The sequence below is a fragment of the Montipora foliosa genome, chromosome 7 (genome assembly GCF_036669935.1).
Source record: "Montipora foliosa isolate CH-2021 chromosome 7, ASM3666993v2, whole genome shotgun sequence".
Lineage (NCBI taxonomy): Eukaryota > Metazoa > Cnidaria > Anthozoa > Scleractinia > Acroporidae > Montipora > Montipora foliosa.
Genome location: NC_090875.1, coordinates 9,757,543 through 9,782,874, shown reverse-complemented (window position 1 = coordinate 9,782,874; position 25,332 = coordinate 9,757,543). Strand labels below are relative to the sequence as shown.

Genomic DNA, 25,332 nt, shown 5'->3' with positions numbered 1-25,332 from the left:
AGCATATTCAAAGGAAGAGTTTTGGAAGACATAAAGAACGGGATTGCGTGAGATCTGGGTTCACAGGTCTGGAATACATCAAACGAAGAGCAAGATTTTGTAGTAAGCGAATTTTGCTTAAATGAACATGGCGCCAAGCAGAGAAACCATAAGACAAGTGAGGTAGAATCAGAGAGCGATAGATACTTATAAAAGTAGAGAATGGGGCAAAGTGTCTGAGACGAGCAATTACTCGGACAATTTGGCTTAATTATTTGCAGCTAGGGCAATATTGTTGATGTGAAATTTCCAGTCACTGTCCAGTAGAATTCCAAGGGATTTAACATAAGTCTTACATTCAAGGGGGATAAACTGTTGGATACTGTTATCGATCATTTTAATATAAACTAAGTGGTTTATCTTACCTTGATATGGTTGAAAAATAACAAAGTTAGTCTTCTTGATATTTAACGTTAGCTTATTAGCATTAAGCCAGTCAGAAACGTTTCCCAGTTCAGTGTTCATTGCTGCCTCGAGAGTTGTGTCGTCGGCAAAGAGAAAGAATGATAGCTTCGACCACGGAGGAATTAAAGATATCTTTGATATAGATCAAGAATAGCTATAGAATGCGTCCCAGCACAGAGCCATAAGAAACTTGTCAATCACAGATTGTTTAGAGGCCACTTCAGTAACCTGTAATCGGTCAAGGAGATATGAGAAAAACCAATTATTAATTGTTCCCCTTATACCATAGTGATTAAGTTTCTGGAGTACGATTGAATGATCCACGGTATCAAAGGCTTTCCTTATATCCATAAAGACTCCGCAGGTGAAAAGTTTTAGGTCCATATTATTCAAGTTCTGTATGGTATTGACGATGTCAAGGATAGCAGGTTGAGTAGAGTGCTTTTCACGAAAACCGTATTGAGATTTTCAGTCGATGATACATAGTTTTTTTTTTTATTCAAATATCCAGTTGAAAGAGGAGAACAAAGATATTGGCCAATAGTTTCATCTTAGCTCTTATTAATATATAGACAGGAATGGCTTTCGCTCCGTTTAGTTTCGCTTGGAATACGCCAGTTTCAATCGACATCTTTACTTTATTATGCAGCTAAGGGACCAGATACCATGTGCTTAGAAGCGGATAATATGCGAACTGGACAAGAGAAAAAACCATCAGCTTTATTGCTAGGGATGCATAATATTGCATTTATTATGTCTGCTGGGAAAACCCTATCACAAAAGAAGGAATTTGGGATTGTTGGTGACAAGCATTTGGTAAAAAAAATGAGAAGAGTGTGGAACATGAAAGGCTAGGCTACCACCGATCGAGGATTTCTGTGCAGTGTCTACTTTGAGACACAAATCAAATCAAATCAACTCATATCAGATGGCAGGTTTTTTGCTTTTAAGGAGAGGAGAAAACTGAAGTGCCTACAGAAAAAATGCTAGGAGTAGAGTGGTGAGCCAACAAACTCAACCCACATGCATGTGATACCGAGTCTGGAAATCGAATCAGAGGCATATTGGTGAAGGTGAATGCTCTCACCCTAGCGTTAACACTGCTCCCTCATCGAACAAAAAAAGTGAGAGTAAGAAGTGACCCACGCATTAATTTTTGGGTTGCTCACTATCATGTTCAAAAAACTTTAGAAAGACCGACATGCAAAACCAATAGAAGCACTACAAACGTCAATATAGCGGTTGCACAAGGCCATTTCCCTAGCTAAAGGCAATGTTTGCTAAAGAAAAATTGTCTGTTTTAAATTACGAGGGAACTACTGTTACTTTCGGGAGCTTCAACAAATGGTTTAGCGACCAAGAACAATGGATTCAAGGGTCGTGTGAGTCTTTTCCCTGATGACATTACCAATACCATTGCTAGATTTTGGCACTACGAGCGCAAGGTGTACTCATCAAAAAGTCAGCTTTCTGAGGGCTATTTGAACGATTGCTCCTTGAACAGACTACATTCGTATTCTCAGCATTGGTCTGGAACTAGCTTGCAATGGAGGCTAATGCAGGGGGAAAATGATTTGAATATTTAAAAAAACGTATTTACACTTGAAAAGATTCTCCAGCATTAGCCTCCATTACTAGCTATTGTAGTTCCAGTCCAATACTGAGAATATGAATATAGTCTACCGTACGACGTGAAGTCTTATCATCAATTGCTCGTAACTATCCGACAAAATACAAGACGTTGACGGTGATACATTTTTTTGTAGCTTAATCTGCTCAACTGTTCTGTTAATAGCTCTGGAAAAAGATATATTATTCAAGTGCAACTAGCGTGCGCTTGATGACGCATAGAACTTTCCTTAGCCTTCGTAGCTGGCTGTATTGTCGGCCCGGAGACCCTTATCCATTCTCCGCACGGCTTAGTCGCTTGTTAAATTGCCTCATGCGTCAAAAATACCGCCAGCTTTCCTATAATTTTGAAATCAGGGCTGTTGATAACAATCAGGTTCGACAATGTTGTAATAGTTATGATTAAATTTGCGAGAGGTGTGCGCGAATAATCAAGATAGCTTCAAAACAAGCTGATATTATTTCTTGCAGTTGTCTTCCTGAAACATTATACTCCACCTAACAAAATTAAACTAAATGTATTTATAAACTACACTTTGACAGACACGCAATACAACATTCCCGGCGACATTACTCATATTTAGACAGTGCATTCTGAAGTGTTTTTAATACTTCTATTTGTAATATCCACTGTAACCATTAATAATATTTATTATATGGCTTTGTCTTACAAGGACAGGGAACTGCCAAGTTAACGAATTTGATTGGCTGAAATCCATATTGACCGCGGTCTAGATTTTCCTATCTAGACCGGCATCTAGACCGATAATGTTTTGCGGTGAAAAGATGCAAACTAAAATGCAAAAATATTGAGTATTTTTTTCTACCAATATTTATTTATGGAAGTGCCAAACAGCATGATAACAAAAGAGAGGATGACAAGCAAACTTTGACAGAATTAAGTTCAGCTCATCACCACTCATCGCCTTTCGCAAGCAAAATGTCAGTTAGTACAAACCAGTTACATTAAACGAATTAAATTGTTCTTGTTTGCCATATAATAAACATTTTATTAACCGAGCTTAGTCAGTCTGTTTGGGAGAATCTTGACCTCGGTCGTGTGTACAGACCTCACTGCGTTCGGTCTGTACTCACGACCTCGGTCAAGATTCTCCCATACAGACCTCCTGCTCGGTTAATAAGAGCTAAATATAAAGATCTATGTTTTGATATATTTGCAGAAAACGAAGATTTGATGTAGGTTTTTCAATTAATGGCCGAGGTGATCTCAGTTGACACTGTATTTTTAGAGTTAGTTACTAAACATAAGAATATATCATTTTACTGCTTTCATAGTTCTTGAAACACTCATGCAAATATCGTTTTTCTTGGTGACTTGATTATTTACACATTAGACACCTTGAGAGCTTGCAACTGGTAGCTCGACTTCCAAAAAGTCAAATAAATTGTGAATCTTTGGGCTGATACAGTTATCACAGCAATGTAAAGTTATAGACATTTCTTGTAACAATTGTTTATTTTGTTGGGTAGAAACTGCTGCAAGGAACAATAGAGATGCCTTGGGTTAATATAGTATTGTTGTGTAAGAAAAATGGTCGTCTCGGTTTACTGCACTTATATCATATCGTATTAATGCTACACAAATATAATTAGGACTAAGTATACGAAATCGTATGAATACGAGTACATTTCGTCATTTATGGACAAGAGTAATGTTTCGAAAGTTCTCAAAATTGCACGGGCCGAGTGCTACTTTAGAATAAGTCGCTACTTTAGAATAAGTCGCGAAATATACGGCAAGCTCATTACGATTTTTTTCTTAATTTAAAACTCAACAACATTTCTCCTTTGCTATGTTTCCATAGCAATTTCCGTATTGGACTGTAGAACCTATTTATGCATTCATCACTGACCAATTGGAACACGCGCTATCCCCGTGAGTATATAATAAGAGGAAGTATAAACAGACCGACGAGAAGCCATTTTAATTATTAAAAAGAAAAACACGTTATTAATTTGCTAGATTAATATTACTCCGCCGTGATGGCCATTGACGCAGAGTATTTTCTATAAGCAATATTAATTGGATTCAATAAAAGCTGGTTCCTTTTTTTTATGTCATTCACTCCGGTTTCTCAGTGTGGATTGAAGATCAAAGCTTTGGTTCGTTCATTAAACCCAACACGCTTCAAGACATGTCTCGTCTTGTGCTGTTCCTTTGTGTTCTGCAGACAGTTTCAGTGATGTTTCCTCACAGCAGTGCTGCACCAGTCCATAAGGTAAATCATAAAGTAAACACGAATTCTTTGAAGAAGTGATAGTTTTCAAAGGTGACTGGCGGGGATACTAGGAATAAAATCCGATTGTCCCTTTGCAGGCGTCGAACTACTAGTTCGGATGCTGTACTACTGAGCTATAGGAGACGCGTGGAAACTAAGCCATTACCCTAGGTTCATCTGACAAGTTGTCCCGCTTCACTGCTCGAACTAAAAATCATCGAAACGGTGCATTCTCGCCATTGAAATGAATTTCTAAGAAGGAAGATACTATCTCTTCAATTCATCTACCGGGTTTGACAATTTCCATCTCGGTCATCAATTCATTAATTCTTGTTACACCGCTGCCGGAGGTGGAACATTTAACAATTATTCGCCAAAGGCGAGGTGAATAATTGTTTTTGTATAATTATTAGGTGATTATTTGAAAAATACGCATTTTCTTTAAGACAATTATTTTCTTAGTGTCACCTCCACAAAATGGTTGCAGCCATTTAGGGTGTGTTTGATTGACTTTATTCCGGAATAAGAATACGTGGAGTGATGATTTAAAACGGTATGTCTGGCGCTTTTAAAGCAACAACGATAATAAATGTATGTTTAAAATAGCATTTTAGCAAGTGTTTGATAATTTTAATGTGAATCTCCGTAAAAACGAAGGATTTCTAACTTTTCTTCCATGTATTCCTATTCCGGAATACGGTCAATCGAACGCGCCCTTAGATAAATTACCTCAAGTGCAACCACTCAACCCAGAGAATTTTATATCGTCAATTATTTATTATACTAAAAAAGGATCTTCCTTAAATTAAAAATTACGTTTGCCGTGAGGTACATAGGAAGCGACGGGAAAAAATCATTGAAAAAAAAAGACACATGAAAGAAAGGTTTTCTTACAGCATTAAAAAATACAAGCAGATAACTGCACATTAATAGAAATTAGACATACTGAAGGAAGTTTCTCTATGATGGACGATGGCAAGCTAGACGGCCTATTATCATCACGGGGTTGGGGTTCGGATATAGTCTAGAAGAATTGCCCGCGGCGTTTTCGTATGCGATGACCATGGTTTATCAGTGCCCCAGAAGTTGAGTGGTTATTTAACATTTGTTTTTTTCAACAAAAGACTCGCTCTGCGCTCATCAAACTAGTTGCTGTGTAAATTTTCAACCTAACCCAGCAATTAAGGTGTCTCTCGATACCGAAAAGGAAACTGAATAGCAGAATGTAAAAAATGACTTCAGTCTTCCAACCTCTTAGAACATGAACATTATTTTCAAAGTAATATCAGTCGTTTATTCCAAAAAAAGATGTTTTTAATTAGTTTACCTATGGAATTGAGCAATTATAATCATGGCTAATATATCATACAAAAAAGCTGCATCGATATGCTTTGAGAACTTCCGAAATGTTCGAAATGACAATTGCGACGTCAAAGTGGAGAGCCGTTTGGAGTCGTACAACTACCCCGAGGTCTATCTATTATTATTTCAATACTTTGCCATTGCTTAACATAGTTTTTGTCATTATTGCCATTTAAGCGTTCGTTACATAACAACCGTATGGAAAACTTTAACATGGAATTCATGGAACAGAATGACGTACCGGAAGAAATAAATAGTGACGAAGGTACTTAACTCAGCGAACTATAACTAAGAAATTTTATGAAACAGCTTTAACAAACTACAAGGCTGGAGTCAAACTCATTGCTCTGATTTAGACAACCATGTAGTAAGGAGGCAGTGTAGCCCAGGCTTGTTGCAAAATACGCAACGCAATATACCCGCCGATGTCAATATGTAAAATACGCAATATGTGCTAAACGGTTTATTTTAACAGCGGTTTACTTGGAAAATGTCAAACTGCGCATGCTCACCGTTCCCATAAGGTTCCTCGTGTAAACACCTGGATAATGGATGTGGTTTGCGGTAACTGTTGCTAACAGTCGGTAGAGCAGCGGTGATGTAACCCGAAGGTCGTGGGTTCAATTCCCACCCTGGTCAGAGTGTTTCTCTGTCCTTGTGAGGGCCCCTTTCCATCAGTAGGGCTAACGTTCACATGGTTCATATGGGGTAGACACTTAGCACTTCACATGCCACTCTATTCAGTTAAGTCTGTTTCTAACATTCATCGCCTTCCATCTTTAACCATGCTTTGTTATATGCAGCAATAATTTAAAGTACTAAGTATTAAAGACTCCTTTTTAATGTCCTTTTAATAACCGTTTTGTCATCAGAGCCGGATTGTTCTCCAAATCCGGAGCAGTCAAGAACGCAAGGAAATGTCTTTCCCTCAAATGTGTCCGCGGTTGTTTACATTTAAGGTCGACATTTTCGTAGGCATAGCCTAGCGTAAAATTTAACATTTATGTTGCGTCTTGTTTTCTTGCATCTCTTGCCATTTTAACTCGATAGACTTGTTTCCGTCGAAGTAAACGTGCGACATATAAAGAATCGGGTTAGGGTTAGTCGTCTGAGTGGGATGGAGGAGATGATTACTTTCTCTTGCCGAAAGGATTCCTATAAATTCCCGGAGATCTAACGGTGATGTACCCTCAAATATTTTAGCTAGCTGAGATGTTCTGAATTGTGAAATGTGGTGCACGGGAAGAAATCCGGAAGGTTGGAACTGATAGCTCGTTATATTGATTTCAACACGAATGCAGGAAACTCAAGGACTACAGTTTAGTTCTATCTCTAAAAGACAGAAGACACCATATTCTGAATCTTGAGTATCGTAAAATAATAAAATACCTGAGGTTGCTGTCTCCTGGTACATCAATACTTCAACGGGAAAAAGTTCATCGCGTTAAAATGGTACGAAATATACGAAAACACTGGACGCAACATCGAAGGAAAATTTTTCTCTAGGATATACTTATGAAAGTGTCGACTTCAAATGTAAAACGGAAGCATTTGAGTGAAAGATGAAAGGCGATTAATGTTGCGAACACATGCTATGCCGCAAAACACATCCATTTTGCAAATGTACATTAGAAACCTCGTAGAAACGATGAGCATTCGCAGTTTGACATTTTTCAAGTAAACCGCTGTCAAAATAAACCTCTTTGCGCATATTTCGTATATTGCGTGTTTTACAGAATGACGTCGACATATTTTGCGTGTATTGGGTATACTGCGCATTTTGCGTATTGTGTTGCGTTTCGTATTTCACAATAAGCCTGTGGAAAGGAAAGGAACTTTATTTAAGTGTCTAGTAAGTAGTTCTAGTGCTGGAGCACTAATTGGGGACACCGTAAACTGAAATTAACTATTGACACAAATCAAGTGAAATGTTGGTTTTTGAGGAGAGGGGAAACTGGAGTACCCGGAGAAAACTTCTAGGTGCAGAGTAGAGAACCAACAAACTCAACCAACATATGACGCCGGATCTGGGAATCGAACCCGGGCCACATTGGTGGGAGGCGAGTGCTCTCACCACTGCGCTATCCAAGCACCCTCTGCAAGCTCCTCTCCTGGGTTCCAGAGATCCCTGGTTTAGAGCCCGCTCTGAGCACTCGTTGGCTTTGATCCTGGTAGTCCCTGGTTCAGCTTCTCGGCTGCACTTGTGAATACACAACTGGTTTGCCCCCTACCAGTTGTGATACTTACAAACGTCGCTGTCACAATTACGTCCTTTGGGAAGTGGTCAATTAGGTATGTATGCAGATAACTTTGTATAAAGCTAGTGGTTATTTCAAGTTTGCTTACAATTGCTAAATGTAAAAAAAAATTGGTATTTCACCTCAACTTTAGCTTAAGATTACCCCAGTGGCAAATTATCCTAAGCGTGTAACGTTCACATACCGAACTTTAAGTGCATTGTGGTGAAATGTGACAGAAGTTCCCTTGCAGTTTGTTCAGTAACATTGTCCAATGTGGCAAATGCAGATTTTTTTTCCTGTTGGCGTATTCGTTAGCCGCTGTTTTTAGTATATGTAATCACATGGGTCCGAGGACAATTAAGGATTAATTTCATGCGTATTTTCAAAGATTTTACAAAATTGCCCGAGTTGGGAAGCGAAGAGGGCAATTTGCAAAAACTGAAAAATGCTAGTGAAGTCAATCCTTAATCGCTCAAGGGGGGGCACATTTTTAAATGACCAATCGGTTTAATCATGGGAACAATTGAATCTTAAATATACAGCGGGCACGCTTTCCTTAAAGTTCAATTCAATAATTGAAATCGTTGAGCTTAAGATGTATTTTATAATTGGACAAAAAGCAAGTGACAAGGGACTTGATTCATTCCCCTTCACTTAAATGATATTTTTTTCTTGGTTTTTTTTTTAATGAAATATGAAGACTGGGACCCGAAAGACCCAGAAGACATCACTGACAGCGAAGACGAAGCTGATATGAACGGAAAAGGTACATAAATGGTTATGTTATAATATTTCAGGTGCCGATGAGAGACAATTGTCCAGTTAAAGTGGTACTGTGATGAAAGCATAACTTCATTTTCTTTCTTCAGATTTCGAAAGTGTGTTTGCTTCACACCTTCTTGGCAAAATTGTGAGCTTTAATTTCTATCAAAAGGCTGTTTACTTCGAGTGTAACTTTTTGATTCCACGCTCTGGCACTACTCACGTTCAAAACTGACCGCTTGGACCTCAGAAGGTTGGATCTAGGGAAAAGTGACGTCATTAACTCAATAGCTTAAAATTTCAGCGTTTAAATGCAGTTTATCATGTATGCAAAACACGAGTTTAAAAAATCTGGATTTAATTCAGTCGCATACAAACGCATTGCATTCGTAAACTAGTGTCTTTGACATAATTTTCTCCTCGACCCAGCTCTCTCAAGACTTTACAGTTAGTGAAAGCGGACCATTAAGTAGGAAAATTCCGGTTAAAATAAGCAGATGTCTTTTTAAAGTTAATAGGGCTTAAGACTTGGGTCACTTAAGCTCCATTTACACTACATCTATTTTCGGCCTGGCACTTCTAAATTTTGGCACGGGTGCCGATAATCCAGGGCACGTCCCGTCTTATTTACACGACAGTGCTTTTTTTTCTGCTATGTTTATCTCTCAAAGGAACCCCTGAAATACACTGAGCACTCTTTAGCCTCCTAACATATTACTAGTGGCTAACACAATTTTAGCGCCAAATTTTACCCGGGTTACCAAAAGGTTATAACGGGCCAAACTTCGAAGTCAAAATGGCCGACGCGAGATTCCAAGAAGCAATTTTACAGTGCAAGTCCTACGGAAACGAAAGCGAAACGAAGAAGATAAAGCAAAAACGTTCTTTTTCGGGTCATAAAACGACGACGATACGGTCTCCTGCAAGCTATTTTGAATTGCTTATACCCTCCACGATCGAGGAAGGTATGAACATATCTTTATTGTTTTGCTTGGTGCGACATGGTTGAAGCAAGTTTTCCCGATGACCCTTGGTATTCAAATTTTAGAGTGACCCGCGGCACTTTCCTATATACCCTCCATGAGATTTGTGAAGACATATCTCGGCAGGATACACCAATAAGGAAGGCTGTTACTCCAAATCGTTGACTTGTATTAAGGTTGTTTGTAAGGCCACATAGAAGAGAATGGCGTCGGTGATATCCTTTCCGAGTGGAGAGAACCTCTTAGACGTCATTAAGGGATATAACGAGAAGTGGGGGTTTCCAATGTATGCCGGAGCAGTTGACAAAACCCATATCCCGATAATTGCGCCGAATGATAGTCATACTGATTTCGTTAACAGAAAGGGGTACCACAGCATCATCATGCAGGCTGTGGTGGATCACAATATTTTCTTAAAAGATGTTCTTGTTGTGTTGATGTTGATGTTGTTTGGCTAGGCAGTGTGCACGATGCGCGCGTCCTTTCGAACTCGACACTATTTAAAAAGGGAAACAATAACCAACTTTTTCCGAAGGACTGTGAGAGAGAAATATGTCGATAGATGATAAATCATATCTAGTTATTAGTGGGAATGCTGCATATCCCTTGCTCTCTTGGTTAATGAAGCCATACCCAGAAAACAACACTACACCGAGAAAACAAAATCAAGTCAACTACCAATTAACTCGGACCAGAAGGCCTGTTGAAAATACCCTAGGGAGGTGGATTCGACTTTTAAAAAAGGGTAGACATGTAGGTTTCCTCTGCTGTTACCGTGGTGGTGCCCTCGTGTACATATTGCATATTATTTGCCAAATTCAAAACATTGTATTCCTTCCTGTATGGGAAATGAACAACGAAGCTGGTCAAGACCCAGTAATGTTCTGTGATAATGAAATTCCCTAAAGGGATGCAGCAGATATTCGAGAAACACTGTCACATTATATTAGTTCTTAGTAACTGTTACCTTTTTACAGATCAGGATTATAGCAAAGTACTTGTACATGTTTTAAGAGTTATTTAGGTTAAGGTATCTAAATACGTAAGAGGAGTGCAAACCCTGTCTGCAGTCAACATATTTCAATAATAAAAAAGGGCAGAATGATGCCTTATCCATGAAAATTTAGTTAATTCATTCAGTCTGCAAACACTGAAAAAAGTCAACTTGATCATAAACCAAATCAATTTTAACCAACTCTATGGCAGCATTTCTTTTTATTAGGTATAACGATTATGTCAAACATACGGGACAACTGAGATTCCAATATGTGCAAAGTTGTTAGTCCTTAAGTGATATTTAAACTTACATATCGACAAGCAATGAAACCGTACCATTATGAGAATCTCCATACTCTGGTGTTTTAACGTGACTTTCTTGACTAGTGCGCTCATCTGACGTTTTCATGGAGTCCAATATATGAGGAGCATTCACAACCTGCCTTTCCCCCAAAATCTCGTCGATACTCCTGAAGTGTTTCCACGGCCGAGTATTAGCCCCATTTCCACTTCTTTTAGATTTGTCTTTTTCAGTTTTGTACTTCTGCCGCAATTTTTTTAACTTACTTGTTATATCTTTAACCGTGAAGCCTTCGAAAACTTTGGAGAGCGGCTGTATCTGATCAGAATAATATTTACATTACTGAAACTTAACAAAGAAGAAAATATCTCAGTGCTAAATCAAAATCGAGGTAAACAGAACTAGCGACATCACGAGGATACCCTACTGATCTTAGGTCAAATGGCATGCGGCCGAAAAAACAAAGGATGGAGAACAACCTGTCCAATAAAGTGACTTCCTTCGATAGCACTAAATTTCAAAACGCTCTTAACTCACCTGAAGTGTGCTGTACAAGTCTCTCGATTCCTTTGATGTCTCGCAGCTGCTAAGGGCGAATTGTATAGCTTCTTCCGGCCATAAATTAATCTGCACACTAGTTGCCTCATTACTCCAAACAGTTCTTGCCGCCATCTTTGACGCGAAAAACACAAATCTCTGCGCATGGCTAATTGACATTTGGCAGCCACCGAATGCTGCAAAACTTCGTTTTTAGCACGCGGCCTACTTCTCTATGCGGGCTAGGACTTCCTCCAGAGGTGGTCCTGGCCCGCTTGATTTTTGAATTCTTGGCTCGCGTGCCTAAAATGTTTCATTTAAAATCGAGCGGGGCCGTTGTCTAAATTGAAGGTCCAATGGTTCATTTTTTTCTTCTTATTTTGTCCTTTTGAGGAACCAGATGACTATTCATTATCTCATAGTTGCGTAATACGTTTAATAATATTTTTCTACCTTTTATATGATATGCATATGACTTAAGTGGCTGCTAGTTTAAGCACCACGCTTAAACTAGCTGCTATTACGCTATCACCTTTAATTAAGAGACCTTGTGAACACGCGTTGGTGTCAGAATACTTTTTATTCCAATTTGATTTAGGGATTTACTTTTCCTCTTTGAAACACCAAGATTCCTATCAGAACAACCTAGAGGATATCAAGCACTATGATGAAAAGGAAGAAGCTAACATGATTGAAGGAAGTACGTAAATTGCCTGTGGAAAATGTGGTTTGAATTTTGACGTAGCAATTAAACACACTTCACCGTTCCTTGATTGACTGGAGAAAAACAAGCAAAACGCAATAATTAAAAACCGTTAATGCGCCGATCAAATCGAAACTTCAACATCCCCCCTCCCCCGAGCAAAGCCCGGCCATTTGAACTTTAGAAGATTGGATCGTTCAAATTCCCGCCCCCTCGTTCCAAAATGGTGTTCAAATTCCCTACCCTATCGTCGGATTTGTCTGTTATACCCTATTAAAGAACAATCCTCGTCGGTTCCTCCTGTCTTTAATAAAGACATTTTGAAGACTTTTTTTGTAAGCCAATCGCTCACAAACGCTGTATCTTTTCATTTAATCTCTTCCATCTCGTCCAAACGCGTGTTTTATAGCTGTTAGAGACTTCGGCTCCCGAAATTAAAATCATTTGAAACCTGACACTTCCGGTTCAATTCTCCTCAGCCCACGCAGGCAAAGATCAAATTCCCCACCCCCCGGGCACAGAACACAGTCAAATGCACGGAGGCTGCCCGGCAGAGGAAGGGGGGGATGCTGAACTTTCGATTTGATCGGCGCATAATAGTCACCAAGTGAACCTACAATTTATAGTTTGCTTTAAAAGACGGAGGAGGGCCATGCTTGAACTTTGAGAATAGCTGAAATAAAGGAGACTATTATTATTGATTGAAAAGACGATTAGTACGGCAATCCTGTAACAAATGGTTTATGATTTAAAAATGTAATGACACAATGGCTTAGCGGGTAATTCAATCATAGAATTTTAGGACTCTCTGTCGAACTGTCTTGCTTTACACACGTTTGGGTTTCTATTCTGCTTGATAAAGCCACTTGAGATCGGCGGGAGAAAATAAGCGATTGCGTCCTTTCCGACAAGCGAACGGAAGAAAAATATCCTCGAAGAATAGAAATGTATATTTCCAATAAACAAAGCAATCAAAAATTATCGGTTTCCTGGCCTAACGCGGCCCGCGCCACAACAGCGATTCAAATATAACACAGATATCGATAAAGTATATTTATTGTTTTCGATTCAGACGGGGCTGAACGTTTGTTTTTTATAACAATATGAAAAGAAATACTATTATTCTTGTCCGATCCTATGCAATTTGTGGCAAACTGATAAGTTGTTCATGTAAAGACTGCTGCAACCGTTGCAATCCAGTAACGTGCACAAACAGCTTGCACATCTTGGTCAATTCCGAGAACTGAACGTTTGACCCGACATAATCTTTACAAGTAACAAAATCGTTTCAACCATAGGTTGTTTGATAATAGTATCAAGATTTCCTGAACAACTTCCAAAAATATTAAGGAGAAAAAAATATCAAACAGAAGAGAACAAAAAAAAAACATGTAGCACAATCAGTACAAACATATGACTTCAGCAAATGAATCTGGTTAGCAACAATAATCGATCTCTAGTGACCTCGAAATGACTTCCGTGGCTCAGGTGTCTGAGGTCTTCATTCAGACATCTAGAAATCGCTTCATCACGGTCCAATAGTCATCAACTGGTGTTTTTCACCGTCGACATGGCGAATTTGCGGCCGATATATCAATAACGATTAAATCCTCAAAACTACCGATTAGCAATAAAATATACACATACAAGGCAAGAGGAATAAGAGCACTATTAATTTCATACTAATCTAGCGTTAAATTTGAAAACAAGCCTCCGATTGCGTGGGATTAAATACAAAATATATGAAATATGAAATATGACGATCAGTGGAAGTTTTGTGGTCCACTAAACCTGAGCCGAGCAACGCTCTACAAACCGTTCAACAGAGAGCCTGAAATTTCATTTGCTGAGGTTTAGTTGAAAGGCCTTCAATATGGTGGCTGTTAAAAATTCCAAGAACCTTTTAACTTGCATTGTGCGCAACCAATACAACATATTTTTTCTTTGTTGGGTGGACAAACGTCTCATTTATTTTTCTCTCTTGATGTTTTAACCTCCGATCAAAGTCGAAGACGAAGACGAAGACGAAGACGAGGATGAGAACGAGGACGAGGACGTGGACGTGGACGAGGACGAGGATGACGACGAATACAAAGACCAAGCCGAAGCCAAAGATGAAGACGAAGACGAAGACGAAGAAAAAGACAAAGACAAAGATAAAGATAAAGGCAAAGACAAAGACAAAGACAAAGACAAAGACAAAGACAAAGACAGAGACAGAGACAGAGACAGAGACAGAGACAGAGACGAAGACGAAGACGATGACGAAGAAAAAGAAAAAGAAAAAGACAAAGACAAAGACAAAGACAAAGGCAGAGACAGAGACAGAGACAGAGACAGAGACGAAGACGAAGACGAAGACGAAGAAAAAGACAAAGACAAAGACAAAGGCAAAGACAGAGACAGAGACAGAGACAGAGACAGAGACAGAGACAGAGACAGAGACGAAGACGAACAAAAAGGCAAAGACAAAGACAAAGACAAAGGCAAAGACAGAGACAGAGACAGAGGGAGAGACAGAGACAGAGACAGAGACAGAGACAGAGACAGAGACAGAGACAGAGACAGAGACGAAGACGAAGACGAAGACGAAGAAAAAGGCAAAGACAAAGACAAAGACAAAGACAAAGGCAAAGACAGAGACAGAGAGAGAGATAGAGACAGAGACAGAGACAGAGACGAAGACGAAGACGAAGAAAAAGACAAAGACAAAGACAAAGACAAAGGCAAAGACAGAGACAGAGACAGAGACAGAGACAGAGACAGAGACAGAGACAGAGACAGAGACAGAGACAGAGACGAAGACGAAGAAAAAGACAAAGACAAAGACAAAGGCAGAGACAGAGACAGAGACAGAGACAGAGACAGAGACAGAGACAGAGACAGAGACGAAGACGAAGACGAAGAAAAAGGCAAAGACAAAGACAAAGACAAAGGCAAAGACAGAGACAGAGACAGAGACAGAGACAGAGACAGAGACAGAGACAGAGACAGAGACAGAGACAGAGACGAAGACGAAGAAAAAGACAAAGACAAAGACAAAGACAAAGACAAAGGCAAAGACAGAGACAGAGACAGAGACAGAGACAGAGACAGAGACGAAGACGAAGACGAAGACGAAGAAAAAGGCAAAGACAAAGACAAAGACAAAGACAAAGACAAAGACAAAGACAAAGGCAAAGACAGAGACAGAGAAAGAGATAGAGACAGAGACAGAGACAGAGACAGAGACAGAGACGAAGACGAAGAAAAAGAAAAAGACAAAGACAAAGGCAGAGACAGAGACAGAGACAGAGACAGAGACAGAGACGAAGACGAAGACGAAGAAAAAGGCAAAGACAAAGACAAAGGCAAAGGCAAAGACAGAGACAGAGAGAGAGACAGAGACAGAGACAGAGACAGAGACAGAGACAGAGACAGAGACAGAGACAGAGACAGAGACAGAGACAGAGACAGAGACGAAATGGAAGACGAAGATTCAGAATTATTTCCCGGAGAATACTCTGAAGACGAGACTCAAGCGGACGCTGGGGCACCTAAAGGTAAAAAAAAAAGGTTCGGTAGGATTAGAAACGGGAGTGGTTTTCATACTCACAGTACTTATTCATCTTTGTAAATTTAAATTTGGGATACATCTCTCTTTTTGAGAGCAATGTTAATTTAATAGGTCTAAAAACTGCAAAACCCAGTGCTTTTTGTCGATTTTGGTCATGACACGGCCTGGTTAACAAGTACCTCTTTGAGTTCGTTCTCTTTCGCTTGGATTCTCAGGAGACTTAAATTGAGTAACATCAACTGTCGACATAGCTTTCTTATGGGGAGCTCTGCTTAGTAATTCCCTTTGTCTGCATTGCTATCCTTGCTATCTAGACATCGTGTAAAACATGCAGTTGCCGGGACAGACTTAGAGTGGTTGGTGTCGGAAGAAAATCCTTGAATAGTTTGGTTTTGCATAACTACTCTTAATGACCGGCTAAAGAACGCATCTGATGTACTCAGCCAATCAGAGGCAAAGCCAACCAAATGGACCCTCTCAGAGTTGACTTCAACCTCGAATTTGCGCCTCTGAGTATGAGGCTGAAATTGCTCGTTTTAATTTACCGTGCTTACCACTGACCTCATGCTCTTTGCGTGAATTGTGATCAGTTTATTGGTTTTCAGCGTTTATCATTATTTACCTTTGGCTTCACTGCCGCAATTATTGCTAACTATTGTTAGGGAAGAATGACTAAACGACTTTAACAACATTCTTAGGGTACTTTGACCGGTGGATCAATGAGGAAGAGGAGCCAGAAAAATCCAATTCAGAGCTGATGAATGCGAATGGTAATTAAGTCCTTTATGTGCCAAGCATAGCAATGTGAAAACGTGAATAAGAAATATTAGCATTTTAAGTATTATGTGTAAACTGTCAGAATAGAAATATCTTGTTTGATATTTTCGCTGTTCAACCTTAGCAAAAGAAAAACCTTTAATTGGGGTCGTGCAATTCCTTTCAATATCGTGAGTAGGCTCGTACAATATGTATCAGCTTTTATCTGTGATGAACTAGCACTCGGAAGGTCATTGGTTGGAGCATTCGTATTTTCCCCAGTAAACATCGCTAAATAAATCTCTTCATTTCAGATATGTATCTGATGTGTCTAGCCTTTTCATTTAACTTTCTTCCAGAGTCCGAAGAAGGTAAACTAACCGTTTAAAAGACCTCTGCTCTGCTCCGATAGGTTTTCTTCGCATACCCGTACTTTCGTTTTTACTTGTCACAACAAATCAGCATTTTAGTTGTTTTCAATTCCAGTGTTCTTGCGAAGGGCCTTTGATGGTATTGGGAATTGAACTTTTTCCCTAATAATCAGCAATAATTGAATGAGTTATTGTGATATACCAAAATAATTAAGCCCGAGGCAAGTAGATTTGGGAGGGGCTGATTTCACATTTACGTGGGCATCACAAAAACTTAATACAATACACATCTTTCATATATGCGGCCAAATGAAATATTCTTCAGTTCCAATGGTAATAAGCCTTTCTAGCCTCGCTACGACGAGCAAATTTCAAAGAACTTTTTGTTGCAAAATGAGGGTAGTAGGCCTAATTAACATAAGTATAAAAGAAAGTGGTCTATAGTTATTTTATTCTATGTTGTTTTAGAGAAATCAAGGGGCATAGGTATCTTCACGTGGAATCCATTTTTTTCTTCTCTAACAAGGAAAAACAATTAAATACGTAGTCATGACCAACTTTTACATCGGTAGGGTAACTGGAGTGAATGCACCAGTCAGCACGTATCATACGAAATTCCTAAAGACTCTGACGGTTGCGTACCTGTTGTTACCCTATCAGGTTTAAAGGGACTGTGAACCTATTCACTATGCAACTTACCGTTAACCTAGGAAATACTTTTAAACGACACAACTCAAACCTTCGTGGCAGAAAATGGTTGCGTCAGTGTTAAATCAAGTTCTATTGTTCAGTTTTCCCCTAGCGATTCAAAACACCAGTGTTACACTGTGTTCCTCTCAAATGTGACCGTAACCAAAGTCTGTCGAGCATACATAATTTAAGTTCCAAACAACAAAGATAAACTTTGAAAAACTGTTAGGGCCTGGCCAAACTGGAAATGTTTGGCGACCAAACAACATCAAACATTGCTTGGTGACCAAACATTTTACCGTTTGGCCACCTTGTTTGGTGCTGTTTGACTGTGTTTGGTAAAATTTGAAGGCCATCAAACATTCGATCAAACAACTTTAAACATTTATATTGTTTTCGTGTTTGATGGGTGAGGTTTCGTTCGTTTGGACAGCTGTATCAAAAATGTTTGGCGAAAGTTTGTATCGACGTGTTTTTTTTATGTTTTGAGTGACCCATAGTTCTTGTAGAGTTTGATCTGAGTTGGATCAAACATGTTTTAACCATTTGGCCTCTCACTTCAACATCAGCATGTTTGGTCACCAAACAATGTTTGATGTTGTTTAAACGCCAAACATTTACCGTTTGGCCAAGCCCTTAGGCTGGGCAGTTTTCAAAAACTCCAAGAACTATTGCAATCCATTTTTAACTTCTATCAATTTTATCGCTCATTGCCTACTTTGGTATTTGCTCTTTTATCAGTTTAAACCTTCTGTATATGTTTTAAGTAGTTATGCTTACCCTTCACCTGATTTGGTTGCTAATTCTTAGTCGCTGAATTTCTCTCAATCTCGTGACACAGCCCCTTCAAAGAAATGACTATAATTTGGATAGTGATAACTTGTAATCTTGCAACCTTATCGTCCAGGTCACCTCTTGCCTTGGCCTGCCTCTAGTTTTAATATAAACCTGCAGAGGACCATGTTCGATTGTCAGTAAGCAGTACTCAATTACGGCACCCTGTTCATTTCCAATCACGTGCCATTGTTTTCAATCACGTGAGCCATGGTAGCTCCTGAAACAAAGAAAAAACAAAAATACAGGCCTCGGTTGTTCAAAATGTGGTTCCTGGAACAGGTACTGTTTACCTGGCGTGAACTTTTTTATTAATGCAAAACATAAAGAAAGCTAAAATGGCAGCCTAAACTATCCGGACTTTTGTATTAGTAATCACGTTGCGCGGAGTAAAATTAAGCATTAATATCACGCGTGTTTTCAGAAGTTGATAAAATTAAACTCGTCGCTGCCCGACTCGGGCAATTTCAGCAACTTCTGAAAACACGCGTGACATTAATCCTTAATTTTACCAGGACCCATTGCGATTACTTGTTAAGAACATAGTGGGCCAAAGTTTCTTAACATTGTTGATGTACCTGTAAGATAATCAGCCAAGCGGTGTAAAAACACTCGTTCGCTCGCAAGCAAAGCAAACAAACAGACAAACAAGTCAACAACTCCTTTACGTCCAAAACGAGTACAGATGATTGCTATTTAATTATATCCACACGAGAGAAAAATTCTAGTTTCATTCCTAAACAAAAGCAACAACGATGTAACCAAACGTTAAGCTCTAATTTATTTAATTCACCTGTGTTTTTGAGGTTTTCTACCACGTGAAAAAAACAAGAATCCACTTCAAAACACGTATCCGTAAAAAAAGCAAACTGTTTGCCCACAGAAAGAACTTCTTCCACTAAGTTTGAGCTACTCTTTTCGCCAATCAATTGCACAATGTTCTGTGACCTTTTTTTCTGAGCTGCAAGATGCCTTGGTAAAAATGTGAAAGCCCCTGACGCGTTGAATCATCATTGTTCTTCAACCTCACAATCCTGCCACGCCGGGCAACATGCAAGTCGATCCAATTTTAGGATTTTCAGGCGAAAAAATATTGTTCTTCCTGTTATCACTCAAAAATTCACCTTCCGGAGTATCTAGTTTTTTTTTCTTTCCTTTATTTTCCTTTATAGCATTTTAGCGAATGCAACGCGAATATATTAAATAACAAACTTCGACGAAGACGAAGTTGTTATGCTGAAAATAAAGAAACCAACTGAACGTGGAAGCGGTGAGTTCAGCCAATAAGGAGCGAGTATTTTTGGAGCTACACCAACGTGAGCGAGTAATTTTGCTCTCTTCACAAGCAAAATTAGGAAAAAAATTCCTTCTTCATTGACCAATCAGCATTCAGTAATTTTGCCCTCTGTGTTATTAGTCAGAGTTATTACTTCGATTCTTTCCCTATCGAGGGTATCCGCCCGCAGCCGGATGTCATTGACTGAGAGTGGATTTGGGTGAGGGACGAAAACCGGATTACTCGGAGAAAAACCCTCAGAGTCCAATTGAGATCAACTGTAACTCAGCCCACATGTGACCCGAGGCCAGGTTTAAACCCTAGTCACGGAGTCGGTAGGCGTGGTTGATAACCGCTAAACCACCCTGAATCCCTAATCAGATAGCTTTAGGTCTACCAGTCTCAGCACTTGGATTCCTTCACTTTGACTACTCTCTGTTTTTCGCTGTTATATGGTGTCATCGATCAGTAGTCCATTCAGAAGATTACCTCATTCAGAAGATTAATCCAAGCCGACCATATTTCTGAGGGAAAGGCCACACCACAACACCAGGAACTCCATGCCCTACTCTTTTCGAATAGTGTGTGGGACTTTATGAACATTAAAGGGTTGTGAGACTGGGCCTACGGTTTCTAGTCCTTATCCGAGAAAACTTGAGAGTAACCATTTGTGGATGTGGCAGCACTTTCTTCTCCTCTGATTGGCCAATTTTAATTTGGGGAGAGGTTTTGGGGTGGTACGGAGTTTGTTCGTCTGATACAAATGGCTTTCCTTGAGGCGCTGCTTTCCTACACATTAAGGCCTAAGCAAAGGGTTTCAACAATAGCTCCCCTTCGAACAGTTTTGAAACATATTGAATCGAAATTGAATCCATGCTGAATGAGTTTAAAGGCGTTTTAAACTTTGCTTCAACAACCATTGAACTTTTTTTTTTTGCAGTTAAAGCCGTGTGCCCACCTCTTTCAACCTTGTTGTGTATGCGCCTGCGCATTAATCAGTCTCTCAATGACTTATCCTTGTCCGTATCCATATTAACAACTGCGGCTGCAGCCTGGGACTGAATACAAAGCCACTCGAGGGTTTGATAAATCAAACGATGATGTGTTGAAACAGTTTAAGCACCCTGGTAGTCAACATCGTTCAACATAGTTCAACATCACTTAACAAACAACTCAAAGACGCTTTGCTTGATTGCAATGAAATTTTGACTTTACCCAGGTAAACCGTACCTATTTCTAACAAACCCGTTTTTGGCAAATTTTGCAATTCGATTATTTTTACATTACAGCATTTTCTGCGCTGTTGCTCAAAGCTTTTAGTTAGTGCTTTCGATAGTGATCTGTAACTTATTTAGAAAGCGATCAAATCAAGGAAAGTCCCGACAAGATATTTTAAGTTTCTGGGTGACATACTCAATGAAAGAATTAATTATCGGAATATGAAATTCCTATTGACTTAGAATTTGTGCCTTCATGTTTCAAGCTTGAGAAAACAAAACAAAAACAAATCATGTTCTTCAATACTAAATAAAATATTCCAATTGCCACATTCAATACAAAGGTTGGGATATCGGAAAGCGCTATCCGTACGTCTCACTGAATACACTCCTAAAGGTACACAGTAGCCCTAAGAATGTATCTTTTTTTGGTGTCAATTAATTGCGCAAATTTTGTAATTTTGAACAATTGAAATATTTTACCAGTTAGTTAAAATGAAGACTTTATCCAATTCAAAAGGAATTACAAATAAAACTTTCGCGGGGAGATCATTTGATGCCATTAGTACCAGGGTAGTTTTGACACGTCTTGTGGCCAAAAAAACCCCCATAAAACACCAAATGCCATTCATAAAACCGATTGAAAGGGCGATATGAAAGCTGTAACAGGTGCTAATGGCTAAATATTATTCGCTAATCGAACATTCAATTACTTAAGTTACTCACAGTATAGGATACTTAGAATAATGCATTGCTTAGTATAATACACTACATGCATTACCTACAATATAACATTGTATTGTTCAGTGTTACTGCCAGGAAAAAAAAGAAAGAAATTTATCAAGCTTTATACTTATTGAAACAGACTTAACTGATTAGAGTGTGATGTGAAGTGCTAAGTTTCTACCCCATATGAACGATGTGAGCGTTAGCCCCACTGATGGAAATGGGCCCACACATGGACAGAGAAATAGTCTGACCAGGGTGGGAATTGAACCCACGACCTTCGGGTTAGATCATCGCTGCTCTACCGACTGAGGTCATACGGCAGCAGGCCGTGGGAACTGAAGATGTTAATGTCACGGTAATGAACATGTACAAGTAAAAGGAAGGATTACGTTTTTTTGCGAACGTTGGCTGTGTAGCATTTATATTTGAACAGACTTAACTGATTAGAGTGTAATGTGAAGTGCTAAGTATCTACCCCATATGAACCATGTGAGCGTTAGCCCTACTGATGGAAATGGGCCCAAACAAGGACAAAGTCTCATTGGTACCGAATCCATAAAGACGACTCACTTTTCAACTTTCATGTCATCCAGTGTTTGATTTCAGTCTGAACACGTGCATGGAGCCGTGCAGTGACCTTGCCTGCGTGCGCGAAATGTGATTGATTTGTTTGCAGTTAAACCACAATGAAAAAGAGAGAGTCAAGACACAAATATATAAGTTCCCTTTCAGGTTGTTAAAATAAGATCGGCCAGAGGGTAAAGGGTTTGCATCAATAGATGGTTTTCAATCAGGTGACGAGTCGGCCATGTTGGTGTACAAAACAATAGCAAATTATTGCTCATGTTTTGCATTATAATAAAGTGAAATTCCCAAAAGACTTTTTTCTCTATTGTTCTGTACACCAACATGGCCGCTGTGACGTCAGGGGAAAACCATCTATACGCGGCAGTGTTCATGGGTTTGTGCTCGGTGCGAGTCCTCACATGAAACCGATCCCAGAATCTGTAAGCTTACGTCCTGTTGAAGCGCAAGGTCCCTGCTGCTCCCGTAAGCTTTGCAAATGGTGAGTTGCTCCTCCAATGTAGGCCTCTGAGAGAACACTGGGGCTGATTTTACAGTTTATGGTTTGATAACATTGTTTCATTAAAACCCAAATTTTCTATTTGTTTCGTATGTGCTTTCCTTGTCTGGGCAGAGAAAATTGTACTTCGGGGAAACGCCTTATAGATCTTGTTGGGTCGAGAGTTGTTACCGGCTTTTGCTTGCTCCATTGTTTTCTAATTTATGCACCTAGGGTTGTGCTCAAACTTGTCCCATTGTTGTTTCTTAGGGTTACGCTGTCTCTTGGGACCAGGCATGCCCCATCGTGCCGTAATTTATGCACGCCTCCTCGCCTTCTCATCGATGAAAACGTGTACGTACGTGTCTTTCATCTCATCAACCTAACCCTAATTTATGCGATGCACGTGTTGTTACACGTGTCTCTTAGAGTTACGCTGCGTTGCGTCATGCTCCAACTTGCCCTAATTTATGCACTCCCCTTCTTTTTTCCTTCTGATTGATGACGTCATTTGATGACTACCTGTCAAATCTGGTCTGATTGATCCGATACAACTATTACCATCTTATCCTTCCAGATTATGGAGTTAAAAGGTGAAGTTTCCATAGCAATCTTGCGCGAAGTTCTGACCACCATTGTAGCATGTCTGAATAGAAAACAGAGTTGATGTCGTAGTGAACGATGTTACAAGTGCATTGAAGAAAGAAAAATTCGCCGAAAGGCCTCAGCAGGTATCTGAGGTAATTTTTTCTAAGGAGATGGTTTCTCAGCGAAAATTGTTGAGACTTAATTGAAGTCTCTACATCAGTGAGATTTAACCAGGGGCGTAGCTTTAGATCTCAGACGTCCGTTCACGGACCGTTGATTTCAGTCTGCGGTTAAAAAAAATCTGATCACGAGATAAAATTATTGTAGCTCTGTGGTTTCGAAAGTACCGATCACGTGGAGCAATTCCTTCGTTCCTCCCACGGCCGAGAAAAGAAAAAAAATCCCGAAGTAGAGTTTCCACCTCTTTCTTCTTTCCTCAGACAAGGCTCTTTCCTGGGTTACCGGTAATAGTCTCGGCCGGTTTTACTCCCCGTCAACATCGTTTCGCGCGTCACGAGATCAGTATTTTCGAAACGGCAGAGCCACAAAAAAAATGTTATTTCGTGCTCAGAACTTTTTAACCGCAGACTGTAACCAACGGTCCGTGAAATGGGCTGAACAAAAGCCCTCGTCCACGGACGCCTGAGATTGATAGTACATGAAGTAACTTGCAGGTGACATAAATTACTCTGCTCCAGTCTCAAAGATATGGTTTGCATTATGTTGCTGGCTGCCACAAAGGGGGTTCACGGGCACCCAAGAACAGAGCAGAACATAGCAGAGCCACAAAAATATGTTATTTCGTGTTCAGCATTTTTTAACCGCAGACTGTAACCAACGGTCCGTGAAGTGGGCTGAACAAAAGCCCTAGTCCCTAGTCCACGGACGCCTGAGATTGATAGTACATGAAGTAAGTTGCAGGTGACATAAATTACTCTGCTCCAGTCTCAAAGATATGGTTTGCATTATGTTGCTGACTGTCACAAAGGGGGTTCACGGGCACCCAAGAACTCCCTTCCCCCCCCCCCCCCCCCCAGCTACATCCCTGTATTTACCTGACCCAGCTTGGGCAATACTATTTATTATAGCTCTTCGTGCTATTTTGTCAAGCCCTTTCCGTAGGAGTTTTTAAATGATCCTTTGTATCAACGCAATAAATTCCGAAGGAGTTGGGAGGACCGAAAACTATGAATATCAATTTTGGAAGAAAAGGACTTTTAATAACTAATAATTTTCCCAGCAGAGAAAGACCTCTGCAGCTCCACAAAGGAATCTGCTTTTTAATATCTGTAATTTTATCGTAAACGGTTTTCTGAAGTGATTCTTCTTTGTCATAGCTAAAATGTACACCTACAGCTTTTACAATTTTGCACCATTTTAGAAACAGAAATGTTAGAGTTTTATCACGATAGGAGCCCATCCGTATCGCCTCTGTTTTTGTGTAATTAACCTTTAATCCTGTCGTTAGGTTGTGTTCTATTGTTTATTTTTGGAAAAAAAGTAGGCAAAGACGACCGATTTAAAGGGACCGTCTCTACTTTTGCAAGAAACGGCGACGGTTTACAGTGATCACAATAGTGATGTTCGTTTTTTGCACGAGCAACTTTCCACAATTCATTAGGGCCAGATCTTTATGTAAGGGAATATACCGGTAAACAGAACTTTCTTTTTGAGGAACAATGATTTAAATACACATTTGAAGGCAAAACAATAAGACCATGCATGATCGATTGTTAAGTAAAAAGTTTCAAAGATACATCGTTTAAATTAGAACTTGTAACCTTATGATGAGACGAGCAACCTTTTTGCTACATTTTCCACTGTTGTAAAAATGTACTTTCACATCAAAAAAGAATATTTACATTTATTTGCACTCTATAGAGCTTAAAACGAGTCGCGGTAATAACTAACACTTGATACCACCGCCACTCTTTCAGATGCTATTTGACGTCCCTGTACGACCCAACGAGAATATAGTTCAAAACCACTTAAACATAGCATTGTTAAACGTATTTTGGTATTTAAACAGTAGATATAGGCATAATTTTATCCACT

The 25,332-nt window shown here is 39.5% G+C and overlaps 1 protein-coding gene across 3 annotated transcripts; it reads left to right on the top strand.

Annotated features, from left to right (window-relative positions):
- Nucleotides 1–4,139: 4,139 nt before the first annotated feature.
- Nucleotides 4,140–16,817, top strand: LOC138010516 (serine-aspartate repeat-containing protein I-like). 3 transcript variants are annotated; one of them, XM_068857498.1, is made up of 6 exons: nt 4,140–4,313; nt 5,853–5,940; nt 8,616–8,681; nt 12,123–12,194; nt 14,204–15,739; nt 16,452–16,817. In XM_068857498.1, the coding sequence occupies exons 1-6, from the start codon at nt 4,230–4,232 to the stop codon at nt 16,529–16,531; spliced, it is 1,926 nt and encodes a 641-aa protein (XP_068713599.1). In that variant the 5' UTR covers nt 4,140–4,229; the 3' UTR covers nt 16,532–16,817. The 3 variants fall into 3 exon arrangements, with proteins under 3 accessions (XP_068713599.1, XP_068713598.1, XP_068713597.1); XM_068857497.1 differs by having other exon boundaries at nt 12,093–12,194; nt 14,210–15,739; XM_068857496.1 differs by having other exon boundaries at nt 4,141–4,313; nt 12,093–12,194.
- The last annotated feature ends 8,515 nt before the right edge of the window (nt 16,818–25,332 follow it).